The sequence below is a fragment of the Enoplosus armatus genome, chromosome 2 (assembly GCF_043641665.1).
Source record: "Enoplosus armatus isolate fEnoArm2 chromosome 2, fEnoArm2.hap1, whole genome shotgun sequence".
Lineage (NCBI taxonomy): Eukaryota > Metazoa > Chordata > Actinopteri > Centrarchiformes > Enoplosidae > Enoplosus > Enoplosus armatus.
This window is the reverse complement of record NC_092181.1, coordinates 636,137-650,545: the sequence shown is the minus strand read 5'-3', so window position 1 is coordinate 650,545 and position 14,409 is coordinate 636,137. Positions and strand designations below refer to the sequence as shown.

General features: G+C 39.9%; 3 protein-coding genes across 4 annotated transcripts in view; all 3 read right to left on the bottom strand.

The window, feature by feature from the left end:
- Window positions 1-386: 386 nt before the first annotated feature.
- On the bottom strand, window positions 387-7,755 carry stra6l (STRA6-like). The gene is made up of 18 exons (XM_070925342.1): window positions 7,727-7,755; window positions 7,303-7,375; window positions 6,494-6,594; window positions 6,134-6,264; window positions 5,899-6,019; window positions 5,626-5,671; window positions 5,305-5,430; window positions 4,981-5,054; window positions 4,637-4,745; window positions 4,349-4,502; window positions 3,877-3,952; window positions 3,650-3,731; window positions 3,181-3,229; window positions 2,531-2,648; window positions 2,308-2,427; window positions 1,764-1,927; window positions 841-984; window positions 387-619 (listed from the first exon to the last, which is right to left on the bottom strand). Exons 1-18 carry the CDS (start codon window positions 7,753-7,755, stop codon window positions 387-389), a joined length of 1,950 nt encoding a protein of 649 aa, XP_070781443.1.
- A 630-nt stretch (window positions 7,756-8,385) lies between these two features.
- Window positions 8,386-10,097, bottom strand: spink4 (serine peptidase inhibitor, Kazal type 4). Of its 2 annotated transcripts, none has more exons than XM_070925656.1 (4): window positions 10,046-10,097; window positions 9,566-9,597; window positions 9,243-9,358; window positions 8,386-8,487 (listed from the first exon to the last, which is right to left on the bottom strand). In XM_070925656.1, exons 1-4 carry the CDS (start codon window positions 10,095-10,097, stop codon window positions 8,442-8,444), a joined length of 246 nt encoding a protein of 81 aa, XP_070781757.1. In that variant the 3' UTR covers window positions 8,386-8,441. The 2 variants fall into 2 exon arrangements, with proteins under 2 accessions (XP_070781757.1, XP_070781765.1); XM_070925664.1 differs by having other exon boundaries at window positions 9,243-9,355.
- A 1,151-nt stretch (window positions 10,098-11,248) lies between these two features.
- The window catches only part of LOC139296226 (phospholipid-transporting ATPase ABCA1-like), a 39,603-nt gene continuing 36,442 nt past the window's right edge, over window positions 11,249-14,409 (bottom strand). Inside the window, exons 45-49 of the mRNA XM_070918585.1 lie at window positions 14,187-14,321; window positions 13,944-14,047; window positions 13,710-13,802; window positions 13,336-13,579; window positions 11,249-13,238 (exon numbers count right to left, since the gene is read on the bottom strand). Of these exons, the coding sequence (XP_070774686.1) occupies window positions 13,095-13,238; window positions 13,336-13,579; window positions 13,710-13,802; window positions 13,944-14,047; window positions 14,187-14,321 (720 nt within the window). The 3' untranslated portion in view covers window positions 11,249-13,094. The remainder of the gene's footprint in view (window positions 13,239-13,335; window positions 13,580-13,709; window positions 13,803-13,943; window positions 14,048-14,186; window positions 14,322-14,409) is intronic.

Below are 14,409 nucleotides of genomic sequence, written 5' to 3'. Positions count from 1 at the left end.
GTTCTGACCATTCAGTAACAGGCAGTGGATGAACTGACGTCTGAACTCTCAAGAATAAAATCTTACGTTTTCCAGACAACAACATACCTAAACACCTTAAATTGCATACAATCGATCTGTGGAACAGATTCTCACAGTTTCTTTAAGTCACTTACTAATTACTAAGGATGGACTCTCCCTCTGAGCTGTTAGAATGGTGACCTAATAATTGATTACATTAACCAGATTATATCTAGTCAGTCAGATGTTAGTGCTGGACTTTCGCTTTTTGAAATGACAGCCTTTGAAAAAGACTCCACTGTACTCCAACATCCAAAAACAATCTACCACTAAAAGGACACAACCCTATGTTTTGTAACAAGATTAGAATCTATGGAAATGTTTCTTTAACAGCCTTCGGCTAGTGTGATTATGATTTCTGGTGACGCTGCTTGGCGGCTCTGTGTTTGAGATGCCATGACCCAAGCCTGCACCGTCGTGTCTGACTGGGGAGACGATGATGTCTGTAATGATGAAGATGAGGAGAGGTGGTGCTTTCTGAGCAGGATCAGATGAGGGTTCCTCAGTAAGGTATGAAACAACATCCAACGCCTCCTGGCCCGGCTCTTCAAAGGGGATTCTGGAAAAAATGTTAAACGTTAATGTTAATAAACTGGAAATGAAGGACAAAAATAATGAATGATGAAACAAACATACAAACAATTTATTAAAAAAAGAGGTAAAAGAAGAAACTAGTTTTGTCACAAGCTTGGTGCTTCTTCGATAGCAGACAGGTGGAAGCAATAGTTACTTAGTGGATGTTCATATAAGAGCTACAAACACACACACACACACACTGACCAGATGGCGTGCTGCTGAATGTGGAGTATGCAGACACAGTGTGTCTCTCCAGCGAGTTGGAGACCATCAGCTGGCAGAAACACACAATGACTGGATTGTTATGATAGTGGTCGGCAAAGATCATCCCAACCCAAGTACTGTAGCCTGGAACATGCAAGAAATACTGTTAGATCCAAACACCATGTATGAGAAACGACACTGCATTTACAGTGTTTTTAACAGTAAGTGTTAGCTAACTGACACGTTCGTATGAATTATAAGATGCTGCAACTTAAAGCTCTTCACACGCTTACACTTCAAGATCAACAAATGCAACTAAGGTTGCTAGTCCTGGTACGAACATGATATGACAATACAGCTATAAAAGCTGTTTCCGTTTCTCTGACAGGTCTCTGACAGAATATGTTACTTAAGTTCTAAGTTTATTGCCCAGGAGGGATGATGATAAAGCTGTTCCCAACTGTCACGCATCTTGCTAGCTTTCTCTATTTCTGTCTTTTCCTTTTTTCCTTCTTTCTCTCATAAAATATCTTCTGAAAATGTATTACTGGCAATAATTAATATGCACAACAGAAACATATTTCTAAATATATGATTCCAGTTAAAATACACAAATAAATCCATATCTGCAGGTAATTCTTTTCAGCAATAACACTTTCTTAAGACACGCAGTAACTCCCCTGATGCTCTGTGAAATGCTGCCATCTCCTGGAAGATGTGGACACAAGCAGGCTAACACCGATATGACCCAGAATCCTCAATGATGAAGGAAAGTCTTGATCTATAATAAGACCCTAATGAACCAGGTTAGGTTTGGCTGTGATATTTTATGGTGGTCAATCTGGAAATTAGTACTTCTTAACTCCTTAAAACAATATCTCACTTTTCTCTCACGTATGCGTCTCTGTTGAAGTTAAGCTTACCGGCATCCATGGTTTCATATCCTCTCTGCATAATGGTCCGGTCTATGCGAGACACCAGCCATGTTCCCACCACAATGCTGCACAGCAACCTCAATATGCAGGTGCTGATCCCCATCACCACGTTGTAGAAAAAGAAGAAGTAGTTGAAGCAGTGGAACGCCTTCCTGAAGAGGAGGAGGGGAAAGTGTGATTTCAATCTTTTAAGCTTTGATTTATAGTCATTTGCTCTATTAACATTTGACATATGGGTATTAAAGGGGATTTTCCACACTTTAAAACACCATCACATACAGTATATAGTCTGTATCTGCTTGTTTCAGCAAGTCATTGAAGCTAAATTACACTATTGGGTAAGTGATAAAGTGCATGTTTTATGGCTTCACACATCACATAATGTCCTCAAACTGTCCTCGTTCCACAGCTAATAATTGACAGTTTTGTCCTTCATCACCAGCACTTCCCTTTTCAACAGTCGGCGTTTTCTGGCAAATAGAGGACCTGGGTTTTAGTGTGACACTTAATACCTATATTGAAATATACCCACCTGTTGTTGAGAGCCAGAGGTTTTTCTTTATCAGTCGGAGACAATTTGTCTTGAAGGAAGAAGATCTGAACCACAAATACCTGAAGAACCACCAGGGCGATGACCAGACTAATGGTCAGACTGAGAGACGCAGGAGAAAGGTAAAAAAAATCAGCCAATGTGTCTATCTGTCAATCTAACCATCCATTCATATACACACAACCACATGGGAAAGCAGCCTTACAGTATGATTCCCAGGTTGGTGAGCATGCTCAGTGCCTTTCCATGCTGTATAGGAAGAACCAGCAAATAGACAAACAGCAGAGCAAACAGGAAGTGGACAAAATGGACGATCAGGTAGCCTAAAGAGGAAATAGAAGAGACATCCAGTTATCTTGTGTATTCTCTCTATATTCATGTTGCTTATCTTAATATTTTACTCATGTAGTGGGACTATGCTGATGTTATTGTCTGCTGCTATTTTTCTGTTTCATTCTCACAACTATTCTTTTCTGTCTGATCCAAGAATAACAAATATGCAGAAACAGATTTAAACACTATCAACAAACACGTTTAATAATATTATATTATTATATTAATAATAATATTATTAAGATATATTTCACATGTTATGATGAGTAACCAAAACAATTAGGAAGTATTTTGCGATTTTTTTCACCACTGTTTTCTTGTCAGGGTGGAAAAGCAAAAGAAACACCACTTAGACCATAATGGGACATGTTTTACCTCAAATGGGTTGAACTTACTTAATGGTGTCATTTGAGAAACAGCAGGACAAACTAATTTGGGGTTCAGTCCCATACAGGACATCCTGAAGTGCATCTGCTCAGCTGCTGTTTTTGTTTTGAAAGCATGCAGTACATGTCAGCTTACCCCACAGTGTAAACGCTATTTGCCAACCAGAGTATCTTGCAATGGAAGCCTGTGAAAATTCAATGACAAAAAATCTGTGTGAACTAAATGCATGCAATAAAATAAGAGGCCAAATAAAACAAATACCAGTATGCTCTACATATATTTGAAACACTCATATGCATGCCAGCACAATGAAATATTTCACTTGCAAACATGTGTGTTTGATAGAGTCTGTTCTTGCTTTTGCACATACAATTAGCCACAACCTGTTCCCCACTGCGAGAGCCTCGTTAGGACGGCTGAGAGCCAGAACCAAATTGTGATAATTATAACGTGTCTGTGCAGAGTTGGTGGGGTGCAGTGTCCTCATGATTCACAGTATGAGGGTCACATTTTCAAAAAATATGTAGATCGTACACTGTGACACACACACACACACACACACACACACACACACACACACACACACACGATGTGTGTTACTTACGACGCTGCCAGCAGATCTAGGGTTGTGAAACTTCTCAGGAAGAAAACCCTTCTGCCCTTTCCACAGTCTCTTCAAGTGTTTTCTATGGCGACAGTACACCATGTTACTCATCTATGGGTTTTATTTTATTTGTCATAACTGACTTTTTGACATTTATCATTCGACCAAACATTTTAAATCTACATTCTTCAGTTCAAATTTCAATTCATTTTGTATATTTGTCTTACCTGTAACATGCCAAGACATGGAAGGTGTAGGCTACAGAGTTGAGACTAGCGAAGAAGGTGGTAGCTAGCCAAGACTCTGGAATAAAAAAAAAGAAATAACGACACTTGACTTGACTTAACTTTAAATAACCACCTACAAATGTTTTTGCTGTGTAGTCTATCGCTGGTCCTTTACTTTGTGTAAAGGTTGACATAGAGATTATCTTTCTGTTGAAAGTGTGTATATATATATATATATATATATATATATATATATATATATATAAAAACTTGATTTGTTTGATTTATCAGGCCTCAGTGTATCAGTGTACAGTTATCTTTAAGCTTCTGATTGGAAATGTTCAAATCAAGAACGTTAAAGGACAAATTTGGTGTAAATGTTTCCAGAACTTGTCTAATGTCCACCATACACATTAATCACACAGACCATAAATGCTAATAAATGAGTATTAGGGGGTGCAGACCAACTCACTCCTAGCCACATCGATGAACTCTTCCAGCTGTGGTACCATGGCTCCAATATGTTCAGTCTGGTTACAAGAAGTAACCAGCTGTTTTAACGTATTCTTCCACCTGTCGACTTGGTCAAAAGCCACATTACTGAGACTGTAGTCTGCCAGGGTAATCTGGAGAAATGTCAAAAAGACAAATGAATACCTACAGCAGATGTGCAGATAAAGTGTAACACTTTTCCAAAACAAAGTGTATGGATGAGACATTTGGTTTTACATAATTAAAGGTAAGAGATGTCTTGCTGTACTGTATAAAGGCCTATAAGGGATATAGTGGCAGTGCCGATGATCCTGTTGGGGAACTTGAAGTAGGGGTCCCACTCATACACTCTGCTCTGGAACCAGCTGAGGGGCTTACTGCAACACAGAGAGGACGGCCAAAACCACTGTGTGTGTATATATGTATGGGTATTGTGTATGTTTTACTTTTTCCAAATCTGTTGACATTAAAGTGCTCACTGTGTTTGGTAAACTGGTTAAGACATGCAGAAATAGTGGATCCCTTAACGAGCAATAGATCTGGAAATCCCCAGTTGTACAAGGAACACTTGAAAGCAGCATTAGCGCAGACGTGCATGAGTGTGTATTCTACCTGTGTGCAGGTGTTTTCCTCAGCAGGCTCTTAACATGCTGCACCTGGTGCTGCTCAATCAGCTCTTCAGGGTCCTGGCAGCAGATTCAGCAGGTTCATGGTCATACAGTTTATTTTTCAGAGAATTCAGATTAAAACATTTGAGTAATCACTGTAGACTCTACTGTATAGCAAGCTGCCAATCTTGCTGTACAGCAGAGTCTACAGTGATTACTTAAATGTTTTAAATCTATCATTTAAAATGAGAACAGAGAAAAGCAAAAAGGGAGAATAAAATACAAAAAATATATATATTTTATTAACCATAGGAAAAGGCATGCTGACCTCCTGTTCCAGTTGCAGATGTATTCGAACAGCCTTAACCAGCATGTAGACAAATCGTCCCAAGAGGAAGATGAGGGAGAGGATGCAGGGCCACTGGACAATCATCTTCTGGTATTCACCCAGAATCTTTCATATACACAAAGTAATTCATTCATCATCAGTTTTCAACTACATACCAACAGGCAACTCTTTATTAGTGAATGTTTTGTGAAACCTAATTTATTTAGGTGTGGGCAAAAACCCCCAGATGGGTGGATGCCACACTGTGACAGGCACATTACATTTACACAAGCCCTCATGATGGGTTTAGTACTCACCTACCTTACCATTGGGACAGGTGAATGTATCCCAGACTGTAACGATGATCCTGCAAACAAGCACAGATACATGTGAAGCATCTTCTAAGGCTATTACAATTTGATCATCCACATATCAACACACTCATCTGTCCATATGTATTTTGGAAATGTTTTAACTTTGTGTGATGTTGTCTAAAAGACTCAAACTAGTGAAAGGCACATTTTGTTGAACTATTCCACATAATTTTGAGACATATACTGGATGTCTGAACATATGACATGAATGAATGTTTACCAGGACAGAGAGTAGAGTATTCCCAACACCGCCCCAGCCCCTCTGAAAGGTGTGGACAGACAGGCGAAGAAAGGGAAGTAGGCCAGGCCCACCTCTAAAGCTCCAACCAGATACATTATAGCTGAGGAGATTAATCAGGAAGTGTCATATCAGTAAACATGCTTATTTTTTGTATCTGCAAGGTAAACAGGGTTGAATACAGAGCCTGGATAACAATAGTAAACAATGGGGGTACCTTTGGCCCAGGGCGGGACAGTGAAGGGGATATAACGTTCAGAGAAGAGCAGCAGGACGCTGGCAGACACGGCGCCGAATGCGAACCCATAGGACCAGCGATTACTGAGGCTGCCTATAGTATCCAAAGGCCTGGGACACAGTAATGAGAAAATATCACAAACACAAACAAAGCCATATTGCCAATGTGGCTGCTTAAAGTAGCCTGATATATATTAAAAAAAGAGTATGGATAGATGTTACAGAATTCAGATTGGACTGCAAATACTGAAGGGCTTTGGTTTAGTTGTGATATTGAAACAGACATTACAGTTACTTTTTCTCTTGACAGTCATAGTTATTGTTGCTGCTGTTGACTTACACCACAATGGCAAAACGTCCCCCCAGGAAGGGCAGTCTGTGGTCGATGGCCAGTCTCCGGGCTCTTTTCTGGAGGAATGAGAGCACCCCTGCGATCAGCACCTGGAAGACAAGAAATCAACACATAACACATAAATACTCACTGGGACAATGCTTTGTTTGCATCACTGCAACTGTGTGAAAGCAGAAAATGAGTTGATTTACACTCATATTCAGATCTCATACACTTGCATCACCAGCCTTTCAAGAGTCCAATCAAAGTAACTGTGATGTACCTGCTGTACCTACCTGCCCATTCAGTGTAGATGTAGTACTACAGGTATGCACACTGCTACAAGCTGCGTTGTGTTGCAATTCTTGATTGTATAGTGTCATTGTGTATACTGTATGACACCCTCTATCATTTGTGTATATGGTTAACACTTAAAAAGCAATTTCCCAGAGTTGTAAAGACAGATGCATATTGCATTAGCATGTACTACTAAATGTCTGTTTTCCATGTAAAAATCATGTATCTCCATATTCTGTGATTTTGAATTTTTTTAATTAAGTGTTTCTGGTTGAGAAGATTCTCCTTCTCCTTAAATTAAGTAAACCATTTAATTGAAAAGCCAAATGCCTTATCTGAAAAATACATTGTCCCGAAGTTGAAAAAAGGGCTGTTCATTTTGGCTCGTGAAAGGTTGATGTTTTAGAGATACATGGTTTTCACAGGACAGCGACCATAAAAACAAAAATTACAGAAAGCGGATTCGTTTGTCAACTCCAGCCATATATTCAAATTCCAGGTTAAATAGATGGACAACTCACTGCTGGTAGGAGTGAGAGGTGCAAGAAGAGGTCTACAGAGATCCCGCTTTGACAGTCCTGAACTGTGGAGACCCTGGAGAAACAGTCACAACAAAAACAGGATGTAACACAGTGTCACTTACCTGGTGTGAACTGTGGGGACACAACGCAGGATGGAATAACAAATTAAACTGAACAGAAATGAATCTGATGGACTAAACTAAACTAAGAAAAGGTTAAAAATCATTAAAACTTCTCAATATGAGTTCATAATGCATCAATGAGCTCAGGTTCAGATTTATTGTTGCTCTGTCTTTGATTCAAAATGGCTAGAATCAGGTAACTGACCCTAAACTCTGCGCAACAGCAGCTGACTAGCAGCTGATAGTAACAAAGCATCGTGATGTTAGCAGCAGTGAGCAGAGGATTTGCAGTCTGTACTTACACATGTTCCACTTGGTTTCTTATCATCATTGATAATTCAGTCGACTGAAGTCTTAAAAGCTTTGTTTCTGCTCAGCAGTAAAGTTTGAGGAAACGACTGGATTGATACCACTTCTCCGTTTCCTGGTTTCAACCATGTGACTCACACATTTGACCTTTGACCTCAGGATTCAACAACTTTATTTCTCTGTTTTTCAGGTCCTCTCTCCCGCGGTGTGTTGCTCTGTGTTTCTGTCAACTTCTTTTCTTTCTTCATTTGCTCACACTCTCTCAGTTTGTCTTTAACACACACACACACACACCTGTCCATTATTGACCACTGTGTTACTCAGTATAAGGAGTGTAAATATTTGGCCACAGAGATAACCAACCGTTCATTCACCTCCCGTCTACAAAGGAATGATTTCAGATTACGTTACCTAAATCCATTTGCTTTCTTTTGTATCACCTTCATTGCAAAAAAATACATTTAGTAGCTTCCTCTCTTTATTGTTTTTATTCCTAGAATCTGTTTTACCTTTTCTATGCACAATCCTTATTATTAATGTTAGACTTAGTGAGATTTGGATTTAATTGATAAAAAAAAGAAAATATCAGAAAGCTGTTTACTGCTGATTGACATTTATTACTCATTGCAATGACACAAACATTTAGGACAGTTGTAGTCCGACGTCTGTCATTTCAAAGCTCCATGTTGAGTTGATGATCAGGTCAGGTCAGCAGCTCTCTTCTTTGACAATCATAATGTCCGCCTTGGTGGTTCTGCAGAGAGGATCACAACATGACACAGCTGTGATTCATTTGTATCAATGTCAGTGATCAGAGTGAAAATGAGGCCAGTCAAGAGATCTTTCTGGGAAATCACCACCTCATATAAACTCACTGTGTCTGAACAGTGGAGGTATAGTTGGAGATAAAGGGTTAAAAGCCATCAATGAGGGTTTGTAATACAGCAAACTGTGTTATAGGGTTAGAAGACAGAGTATCAAGAGAAACAGAGAAATAGAAACAGAGACACTTTCTAAAAAGAGTCCCTTCACCCACAAAAAAGGACGACATATTTTGTCGTTAAGCTTCTTGATTTGGAGAAGTTAGGAGCAGCAAGATGTTCAGTTGACTGGGCTCTCTTCAAGCCATCCAGGTATATCTAATTGAAACATCTATAATATTGTTTTGCCAGTATTTTTGTCACTCTGGAATAAAGCACTAATGCAAAAGAATCTCTCGCTTTTTTGGTAACCACTCATCTGATCATTTTCTATTCATGACTAATAGCCGCTAACTCATTTCCTGTAAAGACCAATAGATGGATAATAGAATACACTGGAGAGCTTCCAGTCATTTGAATCAGCTGCTGTTTGTAAGCCAATCAGAGTTCAATACTGTGACTGCAGTTTTTACATTCAGTCACCACCAGAGGGTGACTTTGGCACTTTTTAATCCTCCATGAAGTCAACTTGGGTGATGTTGAATCAAGGTGTGAACGCCCTGGGAGAGGAGCAGCTGTGTGTACTGACTGTCTGTGGGCACACAGGGTGCACTCGTTGGCGTAGGTGTTTCCATCGCTGCCACACACGGGAGCCAGGTTCAGAGGGCATGCCACGATCTCCTCCATGTCAGGACAGGAAGGCTGCTAGAAAAAAGACCCCAACAAAACACATACGATCTGGTGTGACTTATTTTCTTTCATTACCTCACACGAAAGCTCACTCACCATTATACATGTTTAAAATTTCTATATTCATATGTATATAAAATGTATACATTTCTTTTTAAATCATTCACTCTTCTTACACACACATACACACAGTCAAATGTTTCCATTAAAAAGAAGTGGCACCTTTCTCAGGAGTCCAGAGTTCTCCTCAGCTTCTGTAAAGAAATCAGATGACTTCTAAAACCATAAAGGAAAAAAGAATTGACTCCATACCGCATAAAAAATATCATTAGCATGCAAAACTGACTGTAAACCCAGTGACTTGGAATTCCATGAACTTATGCTGGGATTGGAAACGTCAATATTATAGTCCCTGTTATTGATAATGTTACTACACTATAGATACAGGTAGAGTATATGAGTTCCTACTATGTTAACATACATATGATTGTAGTGTACAGTGCCTTCAACAAGTATTTTATATTTAGATATTTCTCTCAACATTACTTTGAAGAGATCTGTGTGATCAATGTGTCTTTTTCTGTTCAATGTCAAAAGAGCCACATTAAATCTCCTTCGACATAATATCGTCAGAAAACAAAGTGCAACATCCCTCAAACTAGAATGTAAAAATGCTTCAAATTAAGTTTATTTCTTTGTTACCTGCAGCCACACAGATGAGCAGGAGTCCCAAAAAAACAACTCTTCCAGTCATGATGTTGGTGGATGAATAACTCAGAATGACAGAAACCTCTGAGTGTGTGTCTGTTTTTACTAGCAATATAATTGTGTGTGTGTGTGTGTGGGGCGGGTGGGGGGCGTGGGAACGCAGCAGGTGAACATAGACACACACAAACACATGCACACTCTAGAAACTTATAGTCATCAGCACACATCGACACACACACGCCCAAACATACTGTAAACACATCTTTTGTTCAGTCATAAGCTACAAACTTCCATGTGACAAGCCCACATTAGCTTTTTTTGTATCTACCACACAACTATACACAACTGCTATGGCAAAAGAATACAAAATAATCAAATCAGGAGGCTTTTATTCTCAAAATGTATGAATTTTTTATTTCTTAATGCAAAGAGTAACTATACACAATGAGTAACAGACTCAAATAGCTGTTTAATACTTAAAAATGTAAACAAATAATAATATTGAGCACGAGAAAAGAAAACTCACTTCTGTCCTGTGTTTCTCTTTTCATGTCACTACTGTCTTTTCACCGTTTCACTAATTTCTCTCGATCACATGTAAGCCTTCGTTCTCTATTTCAAGTGTCAGACAAATGTTTTAATGCGGTGGTGTAGCTTTGTTTTGTCTGAATTATATCTGTGTTCCAGTGCAGAGATTTTGTTTTGAAACGTCTAATTTGCCATACCCAAATCCCTACCTCTACGTCTTTGACACGACAGGCTATGAAGTCTATAAAGTGCTCACATTTAGCTGAGGGTCTGAAGCCCCTCAGCGCAGATTAGATTTCCGAGATAAGATTTTATATGACACAGAGCACCAGTGATGACGGGTCTGTCATCAATTTAAACCCTGGATTTTTGGACTATAAAGCATTACAAGCACGATTCGTGGTCCCTGTTTAAGTGTAGTCTGGCCTTTTGACTAGCTCTGGAAATGCCATTTTGTGTGAAGTATCTCCACCTCATGTCTAAAGATTGAATTGCTGACAGAAAAGCGGCAGCTTATTCATGTGGACAAACAGAAGGATTAGAATTTGGCAACATCACCACAAGATAGAAAAAAAACAGTCTGATGGAGACTGAATGCTTTTTGTTTGGAGCTGCTGACAATGAGAGAGGAGGGTTTCTGTCAGTGAGCTGATGGATAAATAACTCAAATGAAAGCACAAGTTAAACTTTACAGACCAGTTGCCTCCTTGAGATTATGCTGGTTGATCAAAGATACATATTCAGGTCCGTTTGGCACAGACAATGTTTGTTCACTTCACTGGTATCGTTTTTTGTTTTTTTGACTCGACATCACAAAATTGCCACTATACATAATATCCACAACATCACTGGCTCAGGTCTAAAACGCTCCAATTGTGCCCTCACACAGGCATGTGATAAAAGCATGTGCCTGGAAACGTTACCGTCTTTAGATCCCACACAACCAGAGTAGCTGTGAAACTGTCTTCTCATGTATGAAAGCTGCAGGTTTACCTGCAGGAACATTTCCATCTGATTCATCTTATAGCTAAAATCACATCTTTTTTTTTTACAACAGAATTTAGATTTAGACTCCACATATACATATGTGGCAGTAATCCAACAACAATGAAGCACAATTCAGTCATCTCCAGTCCTTTACACGCTGATCTGGTGGCATGCTCTGGCACACACACACACACTCACACAGAAGTGCTGATAGTCCAGGTGTGTGGCCCAGTGGAAAGCATGCAGTATATATTTCCAATGAAGTTTCAACAACCAGTCTGAATTCTTCTTCTTCAGCTTTCTCTAGAAGTCACAACTGCCAGTTTGCGATGGTTATATCTTTCCATTCTGATTAGCCTTGAGTTCCATTTAAAGAGGGCAGGGCGAGTTAAAACAAGCCAGTATAGCAGACTGCATCCTCATGTACAGACATCAAGCAAACACAAGATTTTTTTTGTTTGTTTTTGACAATGGACACAATTTAAAAAAAAAAAAGTTTCATTCATCATCTTCACAAAAAAAATCACATTTTTTTTGTGCTTTGATGCGTGATGGCATCTGTCTTGTACATTCCTTGGCAGCCTTCATACGTTGTTGTTTTTAAATGGAGTGCTCCGATTTCTCTCTCCACCGTGATTCAGTATAGGCACTGTGCTGGACAATGTCAAGGACACCAACAACAACAAAAAATAAAAAAAGACAACTTGGTTATCAATACTAATTGTTATGCAAACAAAAAAAGAAAAACTCCATAGGTTATGTTTGTCTATTAGAATTAAATAATTTAAAAAAATCGAATTAGTTGAAATTAATATGTTGCATGACTGAACTCAATTGGACTGTAAATGCTTTTTCACCAACATTTGCATTATAAAACACGCTTGGTAACGAAGAGAGATCGAGAGAGGTTTTGAATCTGAATAAAAAAAGTAGTCAGTCTGTCTTTTAGCAGTTGGCAGTGAATGATCAGAACTTAGTTTTTTTGTTTTCACGCTGTCGTGATTTCAAGATACAGAGTAGCACACACACAGACGCACTGACTACTGCTAACTACTTTTAGGAACCGGATTAAAAACTAGAGATATTTCCTTCTTCCCCGATGCAGCGTCCTTTGAGTGAGTAGCAGGGCTACAAGCTTTCCAGTCGGGCACAGCATTATAATCCTGCTGTCGCTTCAAGCGTTCTGAGTCTTTTCTTTCTTTCTGTGAAGGAGGAGCGCCGGTCTCCAACCCTCACAGGAATATCGCCCCTATCTTAAATATATTTATATATATATTTCTTGCATTGATTTGCATTGAGTTTTCATTGTTTCAGTGTCTGTCACGATACCTGCAGTCTCTGCCTTTTTGAGAGGCTGTGCATTGAAGTGCAGGTCCACTGAGAAATGATAACAATTAAAAAAGACTAAAAAGTAGAAATAAAAAAACGAACATAGTCTGTCTCCCCTACAGGTTAGTGGTCCATATTTCCTGGGTTGGGGGGAGGGTGGGTGAAGCATAGCAACTCCCACTGATGGTATGTTGTGGAATCAGACACAGCTCTCCCTCGTCTTGTTGTCCGTGAGGAAAGAGTTTAGCTGGGAAATGTCCACTACCACAGCGTCCCGCTTGTTCAGATGGATGTCTTTCAAATGGTCCTCATCACTTTGGTCCTTGGCGAAATTTACAAACACCTGCAGGAGGGAAAAGATGAGGAAGGAGGAGTTAAGACTTCGCCTAAACTAAAGTCACAATCTAGTTAAAGTCAAAGCCTTGGGTGTTCTTGCTTACTTGGTCTAGAGTTGTCTGGGAGACGGAGTAGTCCTCTATGCTGAGTGCCTCCTTGTTTGTAGCGAGCAGGGAAAAGATGCGGGCGAGGGAGGTGAGGGAGGAGGGCAGCTGGTACTGCAGCATGTTACGGTGCTTCTCCTTCAGTGTGCTGCCAGGCAGCTCGAGCTCGATGAACTCCATCACCGGCCGAAGGTCTGGGTCTGGGCCAGCCACCCGCAGGATGATGGTGTAGCCATCACCAAACCTGACAAAAACACCACAAAGCACATTTCATTCAACGGAATATTGAAGTGATAATCGGAAGAAAACTCTTATTTTTTCATTTCTCATGTGTGTGAGCTTTTGTGAGATGCTGCTCTGGCGTTGGTTCCCACCTGTTTTTGAGATGTTGCACACTGCCCAGACAGCGGAACCTGCCGTTGACCATGATGGCCATTCTGGTGCACAGTGCTTCACACTCCTCCATGCTGCAACAAACACACCAGGATGAGGTTAGTCATGTTGGGGTAACTACATAACTTAATAACGAAAAAATGTTCATGGCACACTGATATATAACTATATAGTTCAGCTAACTGAATAGATGTAATTCAGATGCCCAGACTAACCTGTGAGAGGTCAGGACTACAGATCGTCCCTCCTTGATGATGCTCAGGATTGCGTTCCACAGAGCACGACGTGCTTTAGGGTCCATGCCTGTTGTTGGCTCATCCTGTGAACAGGAAACAACAGATACTCAGCTGTTGAACACACAATCTGCCATCTTCAGTAACGTTTGGGTCACCCTGCTGTGCTGCTTTACGTAAAATAATTCAGAAATTTTTGTGTATGTTTGAACATTTTCCACTGACCAGAAAGACTACAGGTGGTCCTCCTATGAGAGCGATGGCAGTAGACAGTTTCCTCATGTTTCCTCCACTGTAGCTGCCCGCTGACTTGTCCACATATTTGACCAAGCCCAGCTTCCGGATGCCCCACTCTGCCACCTAGTGGGCAGGATAAAGTTTTCATGAGTGTCAACCATCTTGACTGATAAATGATAGTATGTTTGTTTATTCACATACGTCAATATCC

Bases quoted from the DNA above. Each gene is read 5' to 3' on its own strand.
- stra6l (XM_070925342.1), bottom strand. From the start codon at position 7,755: ATGATGATAAGAAACCAAGTGGAACATGT. The intron at 5,055-5,304 runs GTCAGCATGCCT...ATCTGCTGCCAG, and splicing joins ATCTGCAACTGGAACAGGAG to GACCCTGAAGAGCTGATTGA. The intron at 3,732-3,876 runs GTAAGACAAATA...CTGTCGCCATAG, and splicing joins CATGTCTTGGCATGTTACAG to AAAACACTTGAAGAGACTGT.
- spink4 (XM_070925656.1), bottom strand. From the start codon at position 10,097: ATGACTGGAAGAGTTGTTTTTTTGGGACTCCTGCTCATCTGTGTGGCT. The intron at 9,598-10,045 runs GTAACAAAGAAA...ATTTCTTTACAG, and splicing joins GCTCATCTGTGTGGCTGCAG to AAGCTGAGGAGAACTCTGGA. The intron at 8,488-9,242 runs GTCAGTACACAC...TCCTCTCTGCAG, and splicing joins ACCCTGTGTGCCCACAGACA to AACCACCAAGGCGGACATTA.